Genomic DNA, 27,299 nt, shown 5'->3' with positions numbered 1-27,299 from the left:
TATATGTATATACATATATACATATATATACATATATATATACATGTGTATATATATATAGGTATATATATATATATATATATATATACCTATATATACATATATATATAGGTATATATGTATATATATATAGGTATATATATATATATATATACCTATATATACATATATATATAGGTATATATATATATATATACCTATATATATATATATATATATATATATATATATATATAGGTATATATATACATATATACCTATATATATATATAACACTTGTTTTTCTTCTTCTTTTTTTTATGGTGCCAAAATCATTTTATTTTGAAAACCACTCATGGAACCTTAATTATGTATATATATATATATATATATATATATATATATATATATATATATATATATATATATATGTTTTGTTTTGTTTTTACATCCATAGCCCTTAATTTAATTTATTATTATTTTCATGTATAATTTTACATATTTTATCTGTTCTTGTTCTGTATGCACCTTGTCCTTTTACTCTAATGCAGTGATCTATGAGCCATGTTGTTTGTAAATTTGAATTTGTTCAATAAAAAAAATGAAGAAGACGAAAAACAAGGAAAAGGGTATATTAGAGTCATACAAAAATGGACCAAAAGAAACAAAGCAAAATAAATCCATTTTAAAATATTAAACGGAGTGTATCCATCCAGTGATTTGTTGCGACAACGATTTGGAATTGGAACCAATAACTATGTATTTTGTGATGATACTGAAACTACTGATCATTTATTTTTTCATTGTATGTATTCTGGAGCTTTATGGCTTGATATACATTACTGGCTTTTCCCCATCTGGGAAACTTCTCTCAAAAGCACATTGTTTATGGTCTCGTCATGGACAATAACAAAGATGACTTTCTGGTGAATAATATTCTCATTCTTGGAAAATTTTATTTGCACAAATCCAAGTATATGAAAGTGAAACCTAGGTTTAATGTGTTTCATTCTGAGTTTCTTTCCTACATAAAAGCCCTTAAAGTCATGAAAAACATTTGTTTTTAAACTTCTTAGTATAATAGAAGAATATGAATTACAGGAACAGCCCTTAATTTAATTTATTATTATTTTCATGTATAATATTACATCTTGTATCTGCTCTTGTTCTGTATGCACCTTGTCCTTTTACTCCAATGCAATGATCTATGAGACATGTTGTTTGTAAAATTGAATTTGTTCAATAAAAAACAAGTCTCTTTCTAGTGTAGGTTACCCACAGTGCACCTTCATGTAATTCAAAATAAAAGCCCTGGCTGTTCGCAATGCTAGATGCACAGTTTATAAAATAAAAGCTCTTTAGAAAAAGAAAAAAGAAAAGAAAAAGCCATGCATTTGTGACCTCAATTTAGTGCGACTCATGAATTTAAATCTAAATAGACCGGTCTCGGTCTGTGTTTGTGAAATCTTACATTATGCTCAATATACATATATCTTAATGTCGATAGCTCATTTACGTCAAGGTTTATGATCCGTTAGGTTTCTTTTTATGACTCTAATATCCCCTTTTCCTTGTTTTTCTTCTTCTATAACTTCTCGCGAGAATACGCGAGAACACCATGTTGAGCGGGTGATTTCGCGGGAACTGTGTCTTGCTCGCAGAGAAGGAATAACACAGCTGAAAATATAAGTTAAATACCTGATTTAAAACATCTAACAGCTTCCCTCTTCTCAGGTAAGGTCGTTTAATCTGTTACATTAGCGACCATATTCTCAAAACAGTCGGCAATGTCTTTGAAGAGCTCAAACAGCAACGTTACTGAGGTTACCTGTCACCGTGATGTAACCACAGAGACATAGATGTAAATGTTCCTTCTGAGAGTCACATCATGAAACTCTCATTTATTCTGCTCCTGTAAAGTTACATGTGAATTTTGGAAAGATGTCAATAATTTTATACTTGCTATGATTACAGTGACAAAGACAGTAATGCATTTTTTCTTATTAATTTAATTTTAATTCTCTTGAGTTCCACATTCACAAGTGTAAATTTACCCCCCAAAAAAAACTAATTTCTTTGTATTTATGAAATAAAGAGGGTCAGAAGAAGAGTGTAGAATAAAGGAAGGTTTGTCAAGGAACAAAAAAAGAAATGCATGAATAGATAAATAATAATAAGACTGCACTCTTCCATAGTAGCTTTAGGGGTCATCATCATATATGTTCAGTTCTTCATAAGCTCTGAGGAGACACTTTGCATGTTGTCCTTTCATTAGTCTTAAAGCACTGAGATGATTCTCCACAAGGTCCCTTTTGAAAACGGAAAATAGGGGTTTCATTTTCCTCCATTTGGATGCATGGATGAAAGAATTTGCCAGCAGTATCAGATTGTTCAATATCAAGTCACTCTTAATGTCCTTAAAAAAAAACTAATATTTGTTTGCTATAATTACAGTGACAAAGACAGTAATGCATTTTTTCTTATTCATTTAATTTTAATTAATTATACTAACTAATTTCTTTGTATTTATGAAAAAAATGCATCTCTATCTTTCAACAATTTCTTCCTCACAAAACAAAAAAGCAATGAAAACAATGGATGTATGCAATATCTTTAATGTTTTTAAGTGAAATTATTGTCATACTCGTGTTGTCTTTTTTTAATTATTATTTATTTATTTCTATTGTGTTTTTTTTAATTATTATTTTATGTTGGTTTTGTTTCATTTCTGTTGTCCTTTTATGTTTGGCACAGCTCTTTGTTTATGTTTTCGCTATGCTTCTTTTGTATGTAAATGTTTTTAGTGTTTTCTGCTGTTACTATGGATACTGTCATTTTGAAATAATAATAAAAAATTAAAAAATGTAAACTGAGTAACATTAGATGTATTTCTACTAACCTCAAACCTCTTCCTCTGCTTCAGGACAAGTCATGTTCTCCGACCTGAGCGCCCAGAAGCAGGGCTCCTCGTTGCTCTGCCGCCCTGCCTCCCAGGACCAGGACCAGGACCAGGACCAGGACCAGGGGCCGGTGTTTGAGAGGCAGTCGCTGGACTACAGTCTGTGCTCAGAGCGCTACACAGTTGGGGAGAGGAGCTTCAGTCGCCAGTATGCTCATATATACGCTGCACGACTCATGCAGATGAGGCCCTTGCTGTCAGAGAGAGCCCAGCAGAAGTGGGGTAAACTCAGGGCATTATTTTAACCTATATCAGGGTGCGTTCCAAATCGCATACTTTTTCTTTTTACTTTTTGTACATACTGCAGCTGGGTAGTGTTGCATGCAGTATGCATAACATTGTGCCTTTAGTAAGTACTGTGTGTTCCAATACCCATACTACCCTACTATTTAGTATGCCAGAAAAAGATTTAGTATGTCCCAATGCATAATATGTCAAATGCAGTATGCCGAAAATACCAGGATGTTCTACTACACCCGGTCACATTTTGCAGTATGCAAGCCAGCATGCTTTTCTGGCTATTCTGACCCACAATCCTTTGTGCAGGGGATACATGAGCAAGAGGGTCAAAATTCAAGGTGCAATGTTATGAGGAAGTAGCATGCGTACTGCATGAAACAGTACGTACTTTGTAAGGGCAGCTGCAGTACGTACTAGAAGTAAAAAGAAAAAGTATTCGATTTGGAACGTAGTGTGGGACTCAAAAGCATCTGAATTATATGTCCATGTGTTTTCTAATTTGTCTTTCTTTTTTTTTTTTTTTATGTTATTTTCAAATTTTTTAGTTAACTAAATATACAAAACATACAAAACACAAACTCACACAAACATGGCTCCAAATTCCCTTCCTATCCGACCCACATACAAACTGAAAAAGAACCAAAAGGAGTAGGCTAGTTAACTATCAATTGAATTAAAAAGGATATTGAAAAAAACAAATTAAATACACAAATAAAGATAAGGTAAGATAAGATATTCCTTTATTAGTCCCACAGTGGGGAAATGTGCAGTGTACAGCAGCAAAAGGGGATAGTGCAAAAAACAAGATGCATCAGCTAACTCAGTAAAAAAAAAAAAACCTAAACAAAGTGTAACAAATTATGAACCATTTAAATAGAAGGAAGTATAAAAATAGGAGCAGTATATACAGTATTGACAATAAACAGACTAAAAATGATATTGCACAGTGAGAAGGAATGAATGAAAGAAATCATAAATAATGAGATGCAGTGTTCTGACTTATTCAGATGACTAATGATGTGTCAAGTCTGATATTTTGTTATATCAAATCCGATATAGGTGTTGGTAAGGAGTTCATATAGGTTTAATAGGGTTGCCAAATCTTCAGAAAGGTGTTGTATTCATTTCTGAGGGTATATGTGATCTTGTCAAGTGGAATGCAGCTGTTCATTTCCAGAAGCCATCTAGATATGAGGAGATGGGAATCAGACTTCCACTTAATTGCTATACACTTCCGGGCGATGCACAGAGCTATTCCTAAAAACTTTTTTAAAAGGTGTACTAATGACTGTGAAATTCACTAATAAACCTATTTGAGGATCCAAGTGGAAGGTAAATCCTGTAAGTCTTGTCATAATGTCAGAGAAGTCCTGCCAAAAGATGTTAAGTTTTGTACATGACCAAGTGCAATGCAAAAACGAGCCCTCCTCTACCGCATCTAAAACACATATCTAATATCTCAGGTCTATATTAATGCAATCTCTGTGGTGTGAAAAAGAGTTGGTGAAGAAAGTTATAATGGATCAATCTGTATCTAGTAATCTGTCTCTTTCTGTCCCTGCCAGGATCAGATGTGCTTATCAGGAAGCTTTGTGATCTTCAGACAGGGGAGCAGTGTTGCATTGTGGGAACCTTGTTCAAGCGCATGGAACTGCAACCATCTATTCTGAAAGAGATCAGTGAGGAGGTTAGCAGTCATGCTAAATTCAACAGCTGACATCCCAGACAAAATAAAAATAAGTTGCTGGCAGGTGTTATGTCTCTTGTTTTCCTCTCTGTCCTTCAGCACAACCTGCTGCCTCAACCTGCACGAGCCAAATTCATCAGTGAAACAGATGAGCTGATTCTGGAGGATGAGCTACAGAGGATCAAACTGGAGGGCAAAATTGACAGAGACAAGCATGTCACAGGTCAGGATTTCTCTTCTTGAGGTCAAGACAGGATGAAGAAGGATGGAGCTGTGGACATGTCTCTTGAATGGCATCGCTTCTGTTTCTCTTTCAGGTAGTGTTATTGCAATATATGGAGCCGAAAAGAACGACGGGAAGTTCACTGTTGAGGACTTTTGCGTGGCTGATGTTCCTCCGCAGACACCCAGACCTGGGCTCAGCTCTGACCGGTAAACAAACACACACACATACACACACAAACACAGCTTAAATCCCAGCCTTTTGTGATAATAGATTCTAATGCGGTTGTGTGTCGCCATCCAGGTTTGTGCTCATGGTCTCAGGACTTGGTCTAGGCAGCAGTCATGCCGACAGCATGCTGGGGCTGCAGTTGCTCGTTGACATGGTAACCGGTCAGCTCGGTGACCAGGGGGAGCAGAGCGGGGCAGCGTCAATTTCCAGAGTCCTGCTGGCTGGAAACCTCCTGAGCCAAAACACCCAGGACAAGGACGCCTCAACGAAGGTAACTGGAGCTGTTTTAACCTCGACACACATTTATTTACATTATATATCACTTGTTAGTTTTACTTTTTCGGGAAAGAAGTGGCTCATTTAAAAACATTCAAATACCTGTTTTATCCTTTCTATGTGTCAAGCCCAAGTACCTCACCAAGAAGACTCAGGCTGGCAGCGTGGACGCCATGCGTCTGCTGGATGAGCTGCTGCTTCAGCTGGTGGTGAGTCTGCCTCCCCCCTCTACACATATATATATATATATATATATATATATATATATATATATATATATGCATTTTTTATTTGAGTTGATATGTATATACCTTCAGAGATTTTCCCATATTGTTTCCACTGTGGTGGCTTTCTCTTCAATATCTCTGGCTGTATTATCGTTGTCTGATTATTCAATGCATAAGCAGTTTCTTAATTGATTTAGAAACTGCTTAATTGACTCAATTGAATATTTACAAAGTAAGGGATAACGTACAGTGATCCGGTCATTGTTGTGAAATAATAATAATATACTTACGAGTGTCAATGCTTCACTGCCTTGCTGTCCTAGGCCTCAGTTCCAGTGGATGTAATGCCGGGCCAGTACGACCCCACCAACTACACCCTCCCTCAGCAGCCTCTCCACCGCTGCATGTTCCCCTTGTCCAATGTGTACCCCACACTACAGCTGGCCTCCAATCCACACCAAGCTAGCATTAATGGAGTGAAGTAAGCAATACCATACAGTCACTATCTTCCATCTTGCTTTTAGCCTCGAAATCCCAAGCAGGTGTGCAGATGTTTAAGACCTTGTGTTTGTGTGTGTTTCCACCAAGGTTCCTGGGCACATCAGGCCAGAATGTGTGTGACATTCAGAGGTATAGCAGCAAGGACAATCACCTGGAAATACTGGAGGACACGCTACGACTCCGACACCTGGCCCCTACGGCGCCGGATACTCTGGGTTAGTCAGACAAGTTGATGCAGAATAAAACGGGAACCTTCTGGCTGATATCGGTTCAAAGTGTTCACACATGTTTTTTATGTCTGCTTTGTGTCAGGTTGTTACCCATTCTACCAAAAAGACCCTTTCATCTTGGAGGAGTGTCCCCACGTTTACTTCAGTGGCAACGCCCCGACCTTTGGGTCCAAGCTCATCAAAGGTAAGTGTGCGCATGTACACATAAGAAACCTGTCGGACGATCACTATGGTCTTTCTTTAGACTCGAAAATATTGATATTGTTTTGGCTATATTATTCAAACTGTTTTCCTCCTTACTAATGTGCCAATATATTTCTTCTTCTTCTCTTCCTGTCAGGTGCTGAAGGCCAGGAAGTCCTTTTGGTTACAGTTCCAGACTTCAGCAGCACCCAGACGGCGTGCCTGGTCAATTTACGTACTCTTGCATGCGAGCCAGTCAGCTTCTCGGCCTTCTCCGCTGACGACGATGATGATAGTGAGATGAACGTCAGCCACTGAGGGTCCATATCCACATGCAGTACAACATGCTGACACTTCTTGGACACTATTGATGTTATATTCAGACTACGTTTTCCTGACCACAGAGGAGTCACCAAGAATTACAGTCCTTGCTACACTGATGCTGTCCAGTATCATAATGGTCAATGAATTGCTGTTAAAATTAGGTTACTTCTAATGTTTTTGCATAAGACTGTAAGAGCTAAACATCACTGATATCCCTGTATTCTACTCTTAAAATCAGTGTTCACAAAGGTGTTAAAAACAAGAGACAAGCGTTGCGTATTAACAAGCCTTTATTTGAAAAATAACTCTATTCCAGCTGTTTCTGAGGCAACATGACCGAAGACTCCCTCCCTCCCTCCTCACACTCTCTGTTACCAACTTTGAACAAATGCTTTTTTTACCTTTAGTGACTGTTCATACTGTAAAAAAAAAAAATCTGCCATGTATGAAAATAGTGTAAATAATTCAACTCTTGTGAAGTTAAAAAAAAAAATGTCATGACTTTTTTAATGTGCATCCACAATAAACAACTTTTCATGAAGCAAAAAGACTGAATAAGAAGTCAGAAAAACGCAGTGTGAACTGTGAAACGGAAATACTATTATAGTTAAAAGGGTCATTTTCTGTGAAGAGGCATTTAGTTAAGTAATAGATACGCTATCTATATACAATTACTGTAATATTCCTGTTGCGTATGTGTCGTACAAAGACAGGATTCCTCATTTGATTCTTTATCAGCCTGCTCGAAGTACATGTCAATGAGAACTACTTGTAGGAGAGGACAGTCGCATGTTTACTGAATCGGGGCTGTGTGTGTGTGTGTGTGTTGAGATTAATAGTCATCAATCTTGTACTCATAGTTATAATCCAGGATGGAGTCTGTGACACCGCCAGGCGTCGAGGTCTGTCCCTCCCCTATGCCCCACGAGTCATACCAGAATGTGGTGGTCTCTGGTGTTGTGGGAATTGTGGTTATCGTCGTCGTCGGGGGTAACGTCGTCGTGGAGCTTAACCTCAGTAATCTCTGTTGCCGAAGGCGACGGAGACGAGCTATCCTGAGCCTCCTCTGCCGCTCGGCGCTGACTCCTGAATTCGTTGACAACCCGTTGTTGCCGTCAACCACACGCCTGTTGCCGTTAGCGACTGCAGGGCTCTGTACTCTGTTGTTGCTGTAGGTGAGTCTAATTGGCTTGTTGCCATGGAGGGCCATGATCTGCAGAGACATTAAGGTGAATAGGATAAACATTTGTAACTAATAGATATCACCATGAAACTTCCCCAGTTAATTAACTTACATTAAGGCAATTCTTTTTTGTGTTTAATGAATTTTTTTTCTTAAATATGCAAATGAGGCATTATCTAAGGCCAACTTTTGGTGAGTTTAGGAGAAATCTACAGACACAAACAAAGTAGTAAAATAAACACCTAAATGTGTATTTTGGATGTTTTCTTTCCACTAGTCTAAAAGAAGACATGTTATGGAAGCAAAATACCCCCCACCCCAAAAAAGTATCTAGGGTGTGGTCAGTTCAGGATGGCTTTGCCGTACCTGTCTAATGCGGTCCCAGTTAGACTTGGCCAGGTTGAAGCTGCAGGCCGTGGCTCCTGACTGGTAACCCACCACACACAGTTTGGTCACAGGGGAGAAGCCCTCAGCTCGAGCCGTCACGCGGTACTCCCCTGGGTTAAGCAGCCGCCAGTAGTCCCCTGTTGGCGCTACAATGACAAAGAGAGGACGGGCATTTCGTTTTGAGCACACAGATTGCTATATCGTGTGTCAAAGCACCTATTAAAACATATGAAACACAAGAAAGTGAAGAGAGGGAAGTCTTTCCACCAGACCTGTAGTGACATCATGGTTTATCCCCTCTACAGACACGGTGGCGTTTGCAATGGGGTTCCCCTGCTGATCCTTCACAATGCCTCGGATGCCACGATGCACCTAGACACAGAGAGAGGGAATGGTTTAAAGGTCAAGGAAGGCTCACAACATACAACATTACAGGGCATTTTTTAGGAAACCAATGGCAGTCGGAACGAAAGGGGGGAACGTAACTAGTTCTATGTTATCAGAAAGTCTATATTACAGTACAGCAGACAGTATACTGTATATATCACATGCTGTGTGTGTGTTAGTGTGACTGACCTGCTCCATGAAGATGAGCAATGCTTCTCTGTTCTTCTCCCACTCATACGCCAAGTCACTCTGATGAGGGAACTTATCACATCCCAGGAATACAGACAGCTCAAAACAGTTGGTGTGCAGGTAGCTGAAATCATTCATGCCTGGAGAGAGGGGGTAAACACACATTAACCTCAACCTGTACTACACATAATGTCCACCAGGGTGTGTTATAAATACATGCAGAAAGCTAAAAAGAAAACCTGCAAACCATATGATGAACCTACTAGCCTCTACTTACTTCCTGTGACTGGCTTCCATTTGGCTCTGTTGATGATGCCGTGCACCCCTGTGGCGGTGTCCCCGTGGCAGGAGCCGTGGTAGTTTCGCGTCATGGTCAGGTGTGTGGAGGCGTAGGAGACAGCCAGCCACCTGAAGAGGGACTCGTCTGCGATCGCCCGAGGCTCATCCTCGGGCTCAGCGTACTGGTAGCCGGCGCTTCTTCCCCTGTCGTCCTCTTCTTCCTCTCTGTGGCCATAACCTTGGTTTTGGTCGTAGCCGTGGTCGTAACCTTGGTTCTGGTCGTAGCCACGTTCGTACCCTTGGTTCTGGTCGTAGCCGTGGTCGTAACCTTGGTTCTGGTCGTAGCCACGTTCGTACCCTTGGTTCTGGTCGTAGCCGCGTTCGTAGCCTGGGTTCTGGTCGTAGCCGCGTTCGTAGCCTGGGTTCTGGTCGTAGCCCCTTTGCTCCTCTTCTGGCTCTGAATAACCCCTTCCTCGCCAGTCTTCCTCTGGCTCCTCCTGGTAGCCCCTTCCCCACTCTGTCCCGTCGAAACCTTCTTCTTCATACCTGTAAGAAATGGTTCTAGTTGAACTATTTGCCATGTGTGAGCGGTTCATGGAGAGCTACGCAGGAGAAAGGAGGCGGAAAAGTGAGGGTTTGGGAAATAAATATGTGTGTAAAGCAGGGAAACAACAGAACGCAGTGGCAGAAGGAGAGTCATACTGTCTCTTCTTGCGGCTGTGGGGTTTCTGGCTGTCGGCGGGCTTGTTGAAACGTAAGCTGTCATAAGGGTAGGCTACAATTCTCTCCCCGCCCTGGAAGTTTGCACCTAACACAAATGGATAGCTTTTCATCCAGGAGATTATGGCCTTGGTTTCCACAGCAATCTGGAACAAAAACAGGAAGACTGATGTCAGCACCTCATTTTTGTTTACTGAGTAGACCGCAACCATCTTTGTGAAAGTACAAAGGTCTTTTACATCCATTGTATGGTAAAAAAAAAACCACTCTTATATGAGGAGAGGAAGGGAAAACAGTTTCTTTACAACAACCCTTAAACGGAGTTCTTCTGTCCTAACTAAGCTGGTTATAAGACACAACAGTACCCTCCTCCTTACCGAGCTGTTGGTCTCGTAGCTCTCTGGTATGGGCATGTGGTGATTGGGGGTGAGTTTGGGCACCATGCCCTTGTCTTCAGCATCCCACAGGATGCTATTCAGGTCGGGGAAGTTCTGGAAGATGTCGTAGCCGTCGTCAGTGAAGTGTCCCGTGGTCCATCCACTCAGCTCCGATCCCTGCGGGGGAGAATTTGGTCAAGCGAGAGACATGGAGCCAAGTCACCCATGACCACTACCACAGTGTGACTCACTGGCATTTCCTGTTTGTTTCTCCCTTTTGTTTGCCAGTTAAGTAGAAACATCTGCTTTTTTTTTAATGATCATAATCACTGACCGCTTCAAAAGCTTCCACATGTCCATCGGGGTTGAGCGATGGCACCAGGTGGATGCGTATTCCCTCTACCAGCCGCTGGACTCTGGGGTTTCTGTCTTTGTACTCTTTGCACAGGTACTGCATGAGAAGCAGGAGCATCTCCCGACCCACCGCCTCGTTTCCATGGAGACCTGCCGTGAAGCGCATCTCTGGCTCGCCTGCGGAGACAACCGGACAAGACTGTAGCTGTTTGTCCCTTAACCATAATCCGCCGACCTTCGCATCGGTGGTGCCATCGAAGCCCAAGGTGTTTAATTTCAACCAATCAGCTTTTAACATTTGAAAAAAACAATTTTATCTGTATGATTCATGGTCGTATGAACACATTCTCACCTATTTCGTGCTCTGTGGGGCTGCCAGAGATGACCATGGCCATGATATCTAGTCCCTTGGAGCTGCGGCCCAGGCTGTAGACGTTGGTGATGTTGGGACACTCTGAATTCACTGACTTCATAAGCTGAACAAGTGACATTATGGAAACAGTCAGTGTAGTCAAGTATTGTACATCATTATATTTACACATTATTGATGTAAAAGGCTGATGGCTTTTATTCAAACACACCTAAACATCACTGCAGCTTATTAAGTTAACAACAGGTCTGTCTGATTTATATGTGCTATTGAGAAAGCACTAAAAATCATCAATAGTGCTCTTAAAAATTGTGTAAATTGTGGCCGCTGTTAGTGATGAGCGTAATGTGGTCCTCTGGTGGTGGTTGAAATAACAAATTGAGAAGGAATGAACCCTCTGCAGGGCTTTTAATATCAGTTTATATTAAAGTGGACCTCCTGGTTCAATGTTTAATTGTTCCTGGGAGATTATTTTGTTTTGTCTTTGGGAAAATAACCGAGGATTTCCTGTGGAATTCAACCAGCCAGCAGACATGTCGTGCAGGGGGCCCGTATGTGAGGATACTCAACTGCAACCATCTCTGAGTAGCTGTGATGTTTGAACTTCAAGTAATCTACTGGAGTCACTTCATTTTGCCTGTACTGAGCATCCGCTGGATCTGTGAAACAAAAAAAAGAACAAAATGTAATATTTCATTTACTACGTTTTAGTGTGAGTGCATGTATAAGTTTGTGTTAATGTGCTGACCGGGCAGGGGGCAGCCGAGGACCTCCAGCCTCATACAAAGAGAGCCGTTCCAGCTCTGAGGGATGATTCGCATGTAACGGGCCAGCACCGGCTCTGCCAGCTGGTTCATCACTGGAACGTCCTTATCACTGTTTCCAAAGAACAACTGGGGGCGAGAGAGAGAAGAGGGAGAAAAGTGAGTCAGGGGAAAGAGGAAGGAGACATGGTGCCCCAGGAAGTGCCATCATTTTAGGTGAACTCACCCAGTCAGCGTATCCGTCGTGGATGGTGGTCCATTCTCTGCTGTCATTGCTGAAAGCCAGGAAGTAGGACATCACGTAGTCGCTCCTGAAATGAGACAATGCGTAGGCGACATGTTGAGATTAGAAATGGAAAATACAGCATACCCATGTGTGTGTGTGTGTTTGTGTCTTACTCATTCAAGGAGTCTCGTCCTTGTGTGATGACTCCCGTGAACTCCGTCTCCCTGCGAGCGTCAAGCTCAAACCAGTGGATCCTGTCCTCTGCGTTTGCACACCACGCTCCACCTCTCATCTTTTCTTCATCATCCGAGCCCTGGGAACCGCAGAGACCACCACACATGAATCAGTCACATTTTGAGCTCACACATTTACTTCAAATATCAGCTTATCACGCAAGTCGTTTAATTCATCCTCTGCACATGCATCACAGATGTCACGATGACTAAAATAATCAACATTGGTAGGCAGAAAAGATTGAATTACTTAGCTGCTAAAAAGATTCTTAGGCTATAAAGATTGTGAACATAAACACCCAGAGCAGCTAATGGAAGTGACAGACTCAGCCATAACAGTCTTTTCCAATATGTGGCTGGTAGCTGGTGTTTATTTCCCGGCCTGGCAGTATGTAAGTGATAGCTGCGCTGCATGTAAACGCTCAGACCACAGCAGCCCTGCTCTGATTGTTGTGTACCTGCATGTTGAGGCGTGCCCTCTGAGGTGCAAAATAGTACTGAGACATTGAGGAGGCTGTCAGCTGGTCTGGCTCGATCTTATGGGACTCCATGCCCAGCGGAGGACACTCTGCCAGAGAAAATCAAATGATTATGTTAATTGTATTAGCAAAGCTTATGCAACGTTTTCCAGATTTGAGCAGACTTACTCTTTGGCTCTTTGAAGACACGAGGTCTTTTCCTGGCCCGCTCCTCTGCCTCCTTCAGCTTCTGCGCTCTCTCTGGCAGAAGTCAGAAAAACAGTCTTAAAGCCAAATAAATTGCGCTGTCTTCTTGGCTTAATATTTTCTCTCTTTTTCTGCCCAGGAATGATCCAGGAAGTCATCATTACTTTGTCAATTGTATATGCCAAAGTGTGTGAGTGGAGTGTAAAAAAACCCAGATGTTGTAATTTCCCTCCCACTCCAAGTGTGCTCTTATCAAACTCAGATCATCCTCCTGACCCACAGAGTTTACTATTGAAGAAGAATCCCATCTATCATTATCATTTGTCAAAAAGGATGTATAAACGGATGTCGACGATAAATTGGGGAGGCCTTACAACCGCCATAAGAGGAGAAGGTCATATAATAACAGCCCTGATGAGTCACACAAGCAGGACGAGAAGAAAGGATGAGGAAACAGCAGTAAGAGGAGATGGAGGTTAGACAGAACGAGATTTCAAATGCTTAAAGTAGGTGATTTGTCCTGTGTTTGTATTATGAATGTGTTAAATCAAGCAAAGTTTGGTGAAGTTAAAACTATTAATTATTGTATGGGAATGTTTATTATTAATGATTTTTATAAAGAAAGGTTTAAAGACTTAATGATTATATAGAGCAAATGTAACCTTATGAAAGTGAGTAGAGCAGCAACAGGGAAATTAGGAGAGGGATGGAATTGATTTTGTTTGATTAATTCTGTATTATTGCAATTTTAACATCTGATTATTATTGTTTTATCGCTGTAAGCGTTTGCATAACGGAAATAAAGTAACCTATCTGCAGTTAAAGTAAAGGTTTCTCTGTATTCCTTATAATCTGTCAAAGGGCTTCTCTAACACAAATGTGAAGATTTCAAAATTAGTCAAACTGTTTGGCTGAAAAGTGAGTTTTGCTTATCATACTATATCTAGTCTTTGGGCACATGGGACAACTGTTTTTGCAATAGACTTCATTATATTTTAGGAAAAAACAGCATGTGCCCAAATACTAGTTAGAGTATGATAAGAAACTACAAGGAGCACAATCAAGTATTTGGTATCTATGAACTCATAACAAGTCAAATATCAAAGACATACACACAGTGTAAAATATATATGGAAAACATTTAATAAACACAATGTTAGTTCATCCTTTTTCAAAAATCCTGACTTTGGCTATTAATAAAGGTGTGATATATGTTTTTGTGTTTTTCCTTATCAATGGCACAAATGGGTTCAATAATCATGTAGCCTGTTCTCAGTGATGTAAAAGCACAGGTTGTGTATAGCTAAGTAAGGTTCACAGATGAAGGCTCTTGTCGGTGGATCTAGACTCAAAAAGTGACATTTCCCTAGCAGCAACAAGCTTAAACAATTTGCAGCAACTTATCAAGTGTTAATTTAAGAAGGGAGCCAACATTAACTGAAGTATTTTCACATAGTATCTTTAATTTCAGGTCACTGAGGGTGCTAGTGAAAAGGCAGTTGGGAAGACTTTAGGAAGAAGACAGTTAACAGCTGGATGAATCAGCTTCACGCCAGCCTATTCTGATTAGAAACTTTACACTATAGGTAAATAGGCAGGCTGATTTTAACCTCTTTGATGTGAGGGCTGCTGGTCTGGTCTCTTAAACCAGGTCAACAAACACATTATTTGTATTCTCACACACTGTACTGAACTGTACGTATATTGACATATTGTAGTTTATTGTTGGTAGTAAGTCTTACTGACAGCGGGAATGTGTAACATGTTGTAAGCTCACTCACATCATACACAAGTAGACAAACACATGCACCCGTTAACACACACCGACATGTGTGTGGGTGCAGACACACATCTGCCTTTGTGTGTTACAGATGAGTGTTTCAAGCTGCAGAAACTTGTTGTTGGCTAAAACTGCTTTTCACCTTAAACCCAGATAGCAGTGAACCGTCCACACAGGAAGAGCCCTATTGACACCGGCCCTGACAGTATTATATATCATTGTCTCCAGGCTCGCCTTAACCACCGGCTAACCTCGGCACACGCAGCAGACACGTGGCAAAAGAAGAGCTGATGTGAATCCTTTAGAGCCCTACATTGCAACATCCTCGGCCTGCTAATTATCCCGGGTTGCCTCTTTTCTTTATCACTCACACTAATCTGCTGCATGCCGAGCATTCGCGGTTCGACCTCGCTCTCTTCGCTTCAGTCCAGCTCACAAGAGCTTTCTGAACTTAATTTGAATGACCTCAATTTTGTTGCAGAGGGTATGAACTTTTGTCCCAAGTGCAAGTTAAAGCAAGTACCAAAGGCCCGTTGACTAGCAAGGTGGGAAGTCACATCTGCGTTCTCTTGTAACAGAAATGTGATCCAAGGGAGGGAACACCTCAGAGCTGTTATCTGTCAGTACTTTTGCACTCAGGTCACAGGCCATGTTCTTTGCTTTGACAACTACAATACTGTATGTATTCGGACATGACTGTGCAGAGTTATGTTATGTAAGAGAGAAAAAAAGAGACTCACATCTGGGTTTCCTTACCTTTCTCTTCCCTCGCTCTTTCTTTTGCTGCTCTCTCTCTCTCCTTCTCCACCCATTTTTCATCGGTCTCGTCCTCTTTCCTCCCTATGGAATTAATAATTTTTATAGAAACACCTATAAATACAACACTGTGTATGTGCGTGTCTTTCTGGGTTTTTGGAAGCCATTAGGAACCATAAACAGTCAAAAAGGTCACAAAGGATCATTTATAAATCTGGAAACTTGTTGACCTGACCACTGTTTATCCCTTTTCCTTTCAAAGCTCTCTGCTTTTTTGGCAGGAAGTCTCACTGCAGCTTAACTAATGGATCTAATATAAAACATTCAGTATGGATATGTTTCAGTTGTGTGTGTGTGTGTGAGCACATACTCATTCCATATTCGTCGTAATCATCATACCACGTCCCCTCTAAGGGAGGAGTGGCTGAGGGCTCGTCTGTGAATAAAAAGAAAAAGAAACATCAGACGTCAGTTCAATCAGTCAGAGGCGACACTACGTTACAAGAGAGATTTTATAAGACGACATTAAAGTTTTACATGTTACTACAGCCCTGATTTATTCAACCACGACAACTGTTCTCTGTTTGGATGCCACTGTGACGCCTACCATGTAATTGAGTTGTTAAATCTTTAATTTACATTTACAAGAATCATAACAGTTGTGATCTGATGACAAAGCTCTTTCTTTTAACTCCACATCAAAACCAAGGAAAGTTTTGTTGACTCTGTGGAGCGGAGTAAACCCACCCACTCCTGTTTGAAAAGTAGGGCAGGTTAGCTCACAGACTCTCTATTATGTTATTCCCATGTGTTGAAATGCTCAGGGTTTCTCATCTGCTCCCAGCCTAAAGGCACAGATGGAACGAACATTTCATCTGCGTCACAAGTCTACAGAGATTTCTCACTGCCTAATTGAAAATCCGATATTTCGATTAATGGCTGTCAATTGAATTTATAAGGTGTGTGAGTGACAGCAGTTACCTGGTAGAGTTTCCACTTTGATTTCAGGGCTCACTTCTTTACCATCAGGGAATGGAAGATTCTCCGGCTCTTCAACTGCAGGAGTGGAAAAAAATACAACATAATATAAAAATGTAAGAGGTCAAAGAGAGGGATTATTCAAGTGTCAGACGGAGAAACAGGAGAAAGTGACAGAAAAAGGCAGGAGTGTGAGTGAATCAGTGGAAATGTTGTGAGAGCAGAGGTACGGTACAGTATGCTGGAAACACAGAGTAATGAGATCATGTCGGTCCGGTCCAGATGAGTGTCACAGAGCCACACGACACACTGTTTCCTACATCTGAGCCTGTGGAAAAAACGAGTTCAGCCACTGCTGACTTCAGGTGGACGGAGGCTGGAAGAGATAGCGTCGGTCATAAGAGCTTTCAGCATGAAGTCTGTGAATTAGATCCTAAAGGATAATTGTACCAGGTAATAGTTGAAGATTGTAGTTCGAAAAGGGTAGAATGTGTCGTGACTATCAGGGGCCTGAATTTGGAAGATATTGTATTAAATATCAGCCAGTGGACCCATGAAACATATTATCCTTGCATAGTTTAAGTGTCCCTCCTTGGTCTAAATATTGTTTCAGATATATTGTTTTGCCCATCATGTTAAGACTTAAGCACTGAATTCTTTTCACTGCTAAAAATTCAAATTTTGATTCTGATATTCTGAAAAAAAGATCAGTTCAACTAAAATGTTCAGTTGCAGCAACAAACCAAGCCAGTCTCAACAACAGCGAGTGAGTCACCATAACTTGAAATCTTTAGCTGTGATTCAAATTCTCCAGAAAGCATCTTTTTCCAACATGGTTAATATGTTTCAGATGAGTCAAGTGGTCTTCTCTCTGATCAAAATTAAAACAACGTTATCCACGATGCAAATCTGTTTGCACTTCCTGCTCTCTTCCATTGAAACACATTTCAGACAGATTTCAAAACCAGGGTTCACTGATTCATGTTTGGCTGTTAGCAACACAGTAAAAGCAGCAGTGAAGAGGCAGTGTGGTGCATAAAGGGATCAAACCTGGAACTGCTCGTGAAAAATAAATGCAATTGGAAATCAAATTAGACAACTCCTGGCAATATAACTAAATAGATGTTGGCTCAACTCATTTAAAACTTTTAAGTTATCTAAAAAGCAACGATCAGTGCAACAATAACGGCCCCAAGGGATCATTATAGTTTCATCTCATATTATTCATGTGTGATAAACCCCACAAACATCCTCCATCGAATGAAAGCAGGGGGAAACAAAGACTCACATGTGGCGTCCCAGTAATCGGTGTCACCTGTCCCGACCTTCCCATCCACCTCAGGGGCAGGGGGCGTCGGGTCCACCTCTTTCCAGTAGCTGTCATAGTTATCAGTCACGAGAGCATATGGGTCTTTGCCGTCTGGTGTCCAGTAGTCTTCGTAGTTGTCAGGCGCCGGAGTGGACGGATCTTTCTCCTCCGGTTTCCAGTAGTCTTCGTAGTTGTCAGGCGCCGGAGTGGACGGATCTTTCTCCTCCGGTTTCCAGTAGTCTTCGTAGTTGTCAGGCGCCGGAGTGGACGGATCTTTCTCCTCTGGTTTCCAGTAGTCTTCATAGGCGTCTGTCACTGGAGCAGCTGGGTCTACCTCATCCGGCTCCCGGTAGTCGTATGGAAGATCTGTGATCGGATCTTCGGGCTGAGGCCTGGCCGGTGTGGGCTCGGCCTCCCAGTAGTCATCTTCCGGTTTCCAGTAATCATTCTCATCTAACAGAGAAACAGATGGAAAGGTAGCCTCAGGTGTCTAGACTAAAACATTGTGTATGGTTCTCAAGTTTACTGCTACACTGCTGGATGTGACAATGTGAAATATGCACAACTACAAACAAATAACACTTTCTTAGACATATGATACAGCTTATTGGAAGCAGACTGAAGCAAGCATGGTAGCCAATTTGGTTGTTTTTTCTTGTGCATGATGGAACAAAATTATCTTTCAAGATAGGCTTTTGGGAAAGAATGATTATGACAGCTGAACAGTACTAAAAGTTTTTATAAAAAATCTGTGGGTGGGCTAAAGGTGGTGAGAGTATAGAAAGAAATTGGAGGGGGTTCAGATTTCCTAATGGACTTGAAATGATCAGGGGGGAGGGGAGGTCAGAAAGGGGGGAGGGTCGTATCGGCTTTTTAATTCCACACATTCTTCTTCCTTGTCAAAATGTGACCCCTACGTTACCCACAATGCAACTTGTATGCCAACAGTTCAGTCAGAGATTTGAGTGTGCTAATCTTAGCCTCGAGTCTCAAGTAGAGATGAGGAGCAGGCTATATAAATCTGCTAAACTCACTTCCTGCTAACTCCACATCCTTTGATTTGTTTCATTTTCAAACTTGTAGTCATCATCCTCAACCTCAAGCTACATCACTTGAAGGCAATTTGTCAGACTACACACAGCTCCCTCTGGAACCACAAAGGCTTTAAGATATGCAAGCAGGCTTTGATGTTTAAAATGGGTGGCGTTCCCCATTAAATTGTTCATGCTGTGCCTTTTTTCTGTTAGTAATGGTGGAAAGAGTTACAGCAACCCAGTACTATATTGTGAGATATTAAAAGGAGAGTGTTGCAGTTCACAGGTAGGGTCCGAATAATATATTAAAGAGGACCTATTATGTTTATTTTCAGGTTCACACTTGTATTTTGGGTTTTCTAATAGAACATGTTTACATGCTTTAATGTTCAAAAAACTTTCAATGTTCAAAAACTCCCATTGGTGTGGACTTTGGGCTTTGTAACTTTGCAGACTTTTTACATGCACAAAAAACTATATTACACACTAAAGGAAAGGGAAAAAGCAAAGAAGCATAATAGATCCTCTTTAATAATGCTGTGGAGGATCTTGTCTGTGTCACTCACCAACATCAGGATAGACGTAGTCTGTGTATGGCTCAGTGGGAGGTTCCGTCGGGATCACTGGAAGCAGCAGACGGACACAAGGTCAATGACATGCATTCAAGTCCAACTCATTCAAAACCAAACTAGGCTCTGTTCTGTCCTCACCCGTTGTGGTTGGTGGTTGAGTTGTGGTGGTTGTCTTCTTATCCTTCTTCTTCTTCTTGTCAGTTTTGGGTTTTTTGGTGGCGTTGGGGTCCTTTGGCTCTTTGTTCTTCTTCTTGTCCTTCTTCTTCTTTTTGCTTTCGTCTGGTGCTCTCCTCACCCTGCCCAGAACACCTGGAAGACGAGATAAACAGGAGAGGAGAGATGTGGACTTTTGGTCAGAATCAAATCAAGCACATAGCCCTCATGATCAGAATAAATATTCAAGCATAAATCATCATCTTGTCCCCTATCACCAGCCCAATCAATCTCCGGTACTCAATTTGAAATGAACCCTCTTCAGCTGTTATTACTACATTTCTTAACAGGCCAATACCAATCAGATGCCAAATTATGAATCGATGAAAGCACATTCATATTGAGCACTGAAGCAAAAGCTTATGTAACACTGTGTGTCATTTACGAGCAATGTGAGAGTTGAATTATGCAATGATTTCTTTCCTGCGATGTCAAAAACGCAACGCAGCCAGGGAAAAATCCAGACAGCCAGTTGCATTTCAGTGGTTGCTTCAGGTCCATCAGCATTTCCTTCTGAGGTTGTCTGAAGTCTTGAGGCACTTTCATGGAAAACGCTTCTCTCTCTTTCCATTAGTCGTGCTCCATTAACCACACTTCAGTTTTAATGACACAAAATCTGCCCATATACTCAATAAACATATCACTATCACCTCAGCAACATCGTACCGCTAACGCATAAACCCATCAGTGATACTCATTAAAGAGCTAGTGCGAGCTGATGAGTATTACATTTGAAGCTTAGTTAGAAAGCTCCAGAAAAGAAGTTTATTGCAAAATGTGCATCAGCCCTTCCATATCCGTTCCTCCAGTGTGAACGTGCACCAGAGTCAGCATTAATCATGCTGGGTTATAGGCAGTCTGGGGTGGTAGTGGAAAAGGTCAGGTCATAAAATCTGTCTGCAAGATGCTTGACTCAGTGTCTTCTTCTCTTGTCTGGTTTTTATTCCCCGCTGTGGAGAAGTAGTAGACAGGTGAGCACCTTATGCCTGTTGGAGCTGTCAGACACTGAATCAGTGTGTGTTTGTGTCTGTGTTTGCTCTCCCATGTCGTGTTGGACCTCAGACCACACCTGAACATCTTTAAATGTCTTGTCTGTGTAACATATTTGTATTTTCTTTTTTAAGTTTTTAGTCCACTCACCTGCCCGTTCAGCCTCCTCTGTGTCTCTCTTGTCCTTGGTGCTGCTCTCCAGTGGGTTTGGGTCCACTGCGAGTCCTTGCTCACTTTCTGGGTCATCCAGGGAGTCATCTCGCAGCTGATCCCCTGCCTTCTTGTCCCCTTCGGTCTGTTGGAGAGAAATTATCCCCCCAGCGCTCTCCCCTCCTCTGGGGATCAGCAGGCAGCACAGGGCCAGCAGACCCACAGACACAACCACAGTCTGGCTTTTCATACCTGCAGCTCTTCCAACTGCAGGATCCTTTGGTTTTTACTTTTCTATCTCAGCCGTCCAATGCTCAATCCAACTTCGTCCACCAAAAGAATTCTTTGTCCTCCCCCTGTGTCCTTGCAATGTGATCCACACTTTGACTCCAGCAGGGAAATTTCTGCAGCTCCAGCCTTAGTGTCAACCAGGCTCAGACTGGGCTAGACGGAGATGGAGTGGGAGGGGGGTAGGGATATGCAGGGAGGGAGAGGAGGTGGGTTATAGAGAGAGAGACACACAGATAGGGAGATGCAGAGCAAAGCAGCAATCCAGTCAAATGAATAGACTGGGTTCCTAATTGCCCCGCAGCTACGGTCAGCTGAGAAAACAGCACCGGACCAGAGGATCCCCTTCACCTGGCCGACGAGTCAGAACAGGTGCAAGGCTCAGACAGGAGACGGGGGGAGGAGGAGGAGGATGAGGAAGGGCATGTGAGGCCTCAGACTACAGGGCTCACACCTCATGTGTTGGAGAAAGAAGTCAGCTCCTTTTTAAGACTGCAGCTCCTGTCGAATTCCTCAGTGGAGAGCTTTTACTCTGCAGACTCACCACAGAGCAGAACAGCAGGAGAGAGGAGCGACTCCTAGGACATTGAATTCCACAACAGGAGGAGGAGGAGGAGGAAGGGGCAAAAAGGGGAGGATAGGGATTGTGTGTTAACAAAACCAAACACCACTAATCATCAGAGAGAGGAATTCAAAGAAAATGAAAACAGGCAGGAGTAGAACATAAATTCTTTTTCAGCCCAGGACTTGTTTTGGTTGGGACTGGATCTTTGCTTTCCGTCTCGTCTCCTTGGTGCTCTGTCATTCTTTCCTCGTGGTGTTGCGTAGCTCCTTTTCTCCTTTCTGGAGAAAACGTTATGATCGGCAAGGGGGCCATGGAGGCACACACACACACACACACACACACAGAAGTGATTGAGCAGATGACAGAATAATAACCTTTTAAGATTTGGTGTTTTCCTTGCCATCCCCCCATCCTCCTCCTCCTCCTCCTCTGTCCAATGTTTGGAGAGCCTGTCAGGGGTTTGAAATGCTGGATGTGTTGTATATTTTACATCCAGTCTAGTCATGGTTCATCTTGTAGTCCTCCCAGAGCTGTTTATTCTCAGTGAGGAATATGATGGATCCATCTTGGGCCTGAAATGTAAGTCCAGGTAAAGGCGTCAGACAGAAAACATTCACATGCATTACAATTAAAGTAAGGAAGAAGTGGAAAAAGGCTTCATGTTACCCGGCTTATTCAGACACTCCAACGAAATGCAATGACCTCAGCTCAAGTTTTACCCCAAATTACCAAAAAAACTCCATCGTCACCTGTACTTTTTCATGAGAGGAGGTTTATTATTCAGAAATTCATGGTGTTAGAATAAAACAATGCACTGAAGTCCTATTAACTCTACTCAGGCAGAGTCATACGGGTTTCAAACTGAGCACATTTTCAGACGAGACAGACAAACCCAAGTGCGTTCAAACACACACACACACACCTGCTCAAATAATTCAGTCCATACATACACTCTCACATTATGAAGACAGTGGAACAAAATTGCATTAAGGATTTGATTTTAAGAAAATTGCAGTGCAACATGCGATCATATGTGGAGGATATTACTAAGGCGGCGAAGAATGCAGCAGATAATTCAGACTACAGTAAGGTCAAGCAGAGGCCTTTTCAACTGGCGAGGATACAGACACACACACTGGGGAGCTGGCTGGAAATGCTTACTCTTTTTTTTTTTTCACCCAAACTATTTCACAATGCAGACAGAGATCTGCAGCGGGGGCAACGCACTCTGTAATAAAAGCCAAATGAAAGCATGGAAAACAACATGTGAATCACTTCAATTATTTAGTCATAAAACACGCATTAGAAGAAAACCACAGCAGCCACTCCCTGATAACAATCTGGTGATCAAGACTGTAAAGTTAATATTATGCCATTTATACTTCTGCTTCACCTCATTTCATATGCAAATATTATACTTACTCATCTTCATTTACTTGACAGATAATGTTATAGCTACTAGTTACATTACAGATTATTTTACATAGCCTACGACAACATAATCAGTTTATACAATAAGATACACTGGTAGAAATTAAACTACCCAATAAGATAGCAAATATTAGCTCCATTTCCAACAGCTACATTAAAGCAGAACTGTGTAGATAACTTTTAAAATAAAAACTAGTAATACCACAGTGTAAAGATTACAAATATTAGCAAAATGTACTTAGGTCTAGCTAAAAGGAAAGAACTCAATGCAGAAAAATAATCTCTGTTAGTGGTATAGCCTACTATTAGCCTATATATTAGTACTGTATATGTATTATAGTCTATATCTTAGAGGAATATTTTTTAATGCATGTGTGAGAAGCATTTCACTGTTGTAATTCATTTGAGATACTTTATATAGGCTACATGCAGGTAGTTTAATCTGTAATGATGCATCATATTTTATAAACTGATCATGTTTTATGCAAATCTTAACTTGTAAAATAACTGGTGGTAACCGGAGTAAAAATAGCATTATACCGGAGTAGAAGTGGGTTACAAAGTGGTGAAAATGTGTACTTAAGTATACATAGCTTGAGTAAATGTACTTATTTACATTCCACCCCTAATATATAATACTGTCAATACTATTGTGCTTGCATAATGTGTACTTTTACTACTACTTACATTTTGATGATAACAATTCCATTCATTTACTTAGATCCAATAGATATATTTTATATATAGGCCTATTATCATAATAATAATAATAATAATAATAATAAACTTTATTGTTCACAGATGTGTAAATTTGCTTTCGGCTTCACAGGTTGGTTAAAACACATTGTAGTAAATCACAATACATACAATAAATAGCACAACATGCAGTAAATCACAGTTAATAGCAATAACGGACATGGTCCCAGTGTGAATGGTGTTTATGAGTTTAGTAAAGTTATTGCATTTGGTATGAAAGACTTTTTGTAAATGTTCTTGGTTGCTGCGGCAGCGTCTTCCCGAGGGCTTTTTGTTTCACCTGTGTTTTATATATATATATATATATATGTATATATATATGTATATATATATACATATATATATATATACATCCCATATGGTGCCCATATGATGTACACATGTTCAAAGTTAAGACATTTTCAACAAGACTTTTGTAGACCGTCTCTAAGATGTTCTTGCTTATATCGTATGAATCTAATTTCCTGATTAGATACATGCCCTTCATTGCATTACTTTTGTCCTCACACTACTTAGTAAGCTCACCAATATGGTGAAAATATGTGGACTGATTAACTGTGTCTGCATCGTTGTGTTTTTACAGCTCATGCTAAAGGAACTGAATACTTCTTCCACCATTGTACACAAGAATAGTAGTGCGTAAGTTACACTTAAATGCAGAGAAACTACTAATCAAGGATAAGAAGTCCTGACCTTTCACACATGGTGATTAGTGTTCAGACAGTATGTCAGAGTGAGTGACATCTTCCAAGAAGCTTGAGCGTATTGTTTCAGAAAAAAAGCACAATGGATGATAATCACATAGAGAGGATGAGCATCTGAGGCCTTAACTTAACACTGTTCACACCAGCCACACTTGAGCACTTACACATAATTGCAATGCAGACAACAGACACTAGCATACTTTGCTGACTTTGAGTGTCTCGGGTAACTTTTATTTCATCTGTAAATTCCTAAAGCAGAGCGGTATACATTAAATTTAGGGTCTGAGCACACACAGCCTTGAGCTGAGCGTCAGCATCTACTGGGCAGGAAACAATGACATCAGAGAGGGAGAGAAAGAGAGTTGGGGGAGGGAAGGCGGGGAGGGAAGGCGGGAGAGTAAGACATGCTGTATTCCAGCAGGCTCACTAGGTACAAATGGAAACAGATTTATACAACCCCATCCTGCTCTTTTCTCTTCACTCTCACTGAGCATGTGGACACATAAACACTGCAGGATAGCTGACACCTAACTGATGTCTGTGTATTAGATTATTTACCCTTTAATGGGCTCCTGAGTGGTATAATTACAGTTGTGTTTTGTATTTTGTCCTTTGCTCTCCACTGAAACCACATGCACACCAAAGAACACTTACACAAGCACAGACGGCGCGGCAAACTATTAGCAAATATGAAAAATCGCTTGAGGAACTGCGATTTCGACACAGATTAGTGATAAAAAAATTAAAAAAAAGGTTGGCTGAAATATTTTTTCCACCGTGTGTGTGCTATGATTCAGCAGGTCCACCACAGCCCAGTCATCTGGCTCCGTGGGACTGGAGCCACGAGGCTGATTAAGCGCAGATGTAGAAGCACGCAGCACCAAGATTCCTTTGGAGGCGTCCCAACTCTATTGACCCAGGACCAAAACCCCCCTTTTTGTCTGATCGGTTGCAAATATTTCAACATTGCACTGCCGTGTGTTATTGCAACACAAGGGAGGCAAATATACTACAATTTCTATTTAATAGTGCTTGAATGACGTCTTATTAAGTAATCTGTTTCCCCGATGAAAGACGAAGCGCACACTGAAGAGCCTTGGACTGTGGCTGAGACTATCTAGTACACATCAGCCTGCCAGTACTGGTGCTCCTCCCTAATGATGAAGCACCAGAGGAACTTATGAGGTTCACTTGAAACTAAACAACCAAAGGGAGAATAAATAGAGATTAGGTTTGAATTTCACAGGAGTGAACTTGCATTCCCTTGAAAGCTAAAGCACTGACAAATAGTTTGAAGTGTGTTGAGATGTGTAAATCAAACATCTGCCACTGACCAGACTAAGAGTCTGCTTTAGTATATTTGTGTGTGTACGTGAGGGTATTTTGTAGTATTCAATACATAAAACATCCTGTAAATAATGTAGCACCTGTAGACTGTAATATGTTCTCTTATAGCGTTGGTCCGTATAGCTGCAGATCTATCAAAGTGTGCACTCTAGTGGCTGACTTACAGAAAAGCTACAGAAAAGCTGAAGGCCCACTGCAAACCATGTCTCAATTCAATACTACATCATAATTATACACAATTTTTGAGTACTCAAAAATGTCATTATGCAAACTAAAACCCTTGATTTCTGAGTGCTGCTGCACACTATTGCACAAAGAAAAGCTGCTAACAGCTGAAAAAGAAGTTGATTAATCGATTAGTCAATCGAAAGGAACAGTTTTGATAAACAATGAATCATTTTATTTGTTTAATCAGGCCGACAAGGAAAATATTCGCCGATTTCAGCCTCTCAAATGTGAAGATTTGTTGCTTTTCTGTTTCTTTGGCTGGGCTCTCAGAACAAAACAATTAATCATTAATTAAAATAATTGTTAGTTGCAGCCCTATAAATGTGTGCGGTGGTGACATAGCACCATGAAGATCTTGGAAAACAAAAAAACCTAAGTATTAATCCTGGCTTTAATTCAGCAGTGTTTGCCAACCCCTTTTCTATCATTGAGTAAACTGACAACCCCTGACTAAGTGACATATTTTATGGATATGTCATATCATATTCAATGCATAACAATAACAGTACAGAACATCTGCTAAATTATACAATTAACCCAAATAGTGAACGCAATAATTGCAAGAAGTTTGTGTAAAATGTGCCTTTTGGATGAATTTAGATCAGATAATTTCCTGTGAATATTGCATTAGAGATGAGTTTTCCTGGCATTTTTAGGAACTTTTAATACAAATCTGTCTTTATTGTGTATTTATTTATTCATTTTTTAACAATCATACATACTTAACAGCTTCTTTTTTGTTTGCATACTTTTCTAATTTTTAAATTTATATTTTAAATAACTAAAACAATTAATTAAAAATAAGAATTTTATTTAGATTTCTTCATAGAAATAAATGCTGAGATAAAGGACAACTGTATATATTTATATGTTTTTTAAAAAAAGTTGTCATACGCCACCTAAAATCAAGAAGGCCTCGCGACCCCGTGAAGCCTTTGCGACCCCTAGTGGGGGTCGGGATCCCGGGCAGTCAAATATATCAATCTGTTGTATACTGATTGGGG

The 27,299-nt window shown here is 40.8% G+C and overlaps 2 protein-coding genes across 3 annotated transcripts; one reads left to right on the top strand and one right to left on the bottom strand.

Annotated features, from left to right (window-relative positions):
* Positions 1–1,577: 1,577 nt before the first annotated feature.
* pold2 (polymerase (DNA directed), delta 2, regulatory subunit) lies at positions 1,578–7,608 on the top strand. The gene is made up of 11 exons (XM_074638543.1): positions 1,578–1,713; positions 2,903–3,160; positions 4,744–4,865; positions 4,965–5,088; positions 5,183–5,297; positions 5,392–5,590; positions 5,724–5,804; positions 6,146–6,303; positions 6,411–6,538; positions 6,636–6,737; positions 6,894–7,608. Exons 2-11 carry the CDS (start codon positions 2,911–2,913, stop codon positions 7,052–7,054), a joined length of 1,440 nt encoding a protein of 479 aa, XP_074494644.1. The 5' UTR covers positions 1,578–1,713; positions 2,903–2,910; the 3' UTR covers positions 7,055–7,608.
* On the bottom strand, positions 7,333–21,812 carry aebp1b (AE binding protein 1b). 2 transcript variants are annotated; one of them, XM_074638542.1, is made up of 23 exons: positions 20,977–21,812; positions 19,762–19,932; positions 19,618–19,674; positions 17,997–18,470; positions 16,712–16,786; positions 16,101–16,166; positions 15,731–15,814; positions 13,177–13,248; positions 12,988–13,097; positions 12,470–12,609; positions 12,297–12,381; positions 12,055–12,199; positions 11,877–11,965; positions 11,289–11,412; positions 10,917–11,113; positions 10,583–10,759; positions 10,188–10,351; positions 9,814–10,031; positions 9,484–9,753; positions 9,207–9,346; positions 8,903–9,002; positions 8,610–8,776; positions 7,750–8,273 (listed from the first exon to the last, which is right to left on the bottom strand). In XM_074638542.1, the coding sequence occupies exons 1-23, from the start codon at positions 21,224–21,226 to the stop codon at positions 7,893–7,895; spliced, it is 3,756 nt and encodes a 1,251-aa protein (XP_074494643.1). In that variant the 5' UTR covers positions 21,227–21,812; the 3' UTR covers positions 7,750–7,892. The 2 variants fall into 2 exon arrangements, with proteins under 2 accessions (XP_074494642.1, XP_074494643.1); XM_074638541.1 differs by having other exon boundaries at positions 7,333–8,273; positions 9,484–10,031.
* Between the last annotated feature and the right edge of the window lie 5,487 nt (positions 21,813–27,299).

The sequence above is a fragment of the Sebastes fasciatus genome, chromosome 6 (assembly GCF_043250625.1).
Source record: "Sebastes fasciatus isolate fSebFas1 chromosome 6, fSebFas1.pri, whole genome shotgun sequence".
Classification (NCBI taxonomy): domain Eukaryota; kingdom Metazoa; phylum Chordata; class Actinopteri; order Perciformes; family Sebastidae; genus Sebastes; species Sebastes fasciatus.
This window is presented reverse-complemented; position numbering and strand designations above follow the sequence as displayed.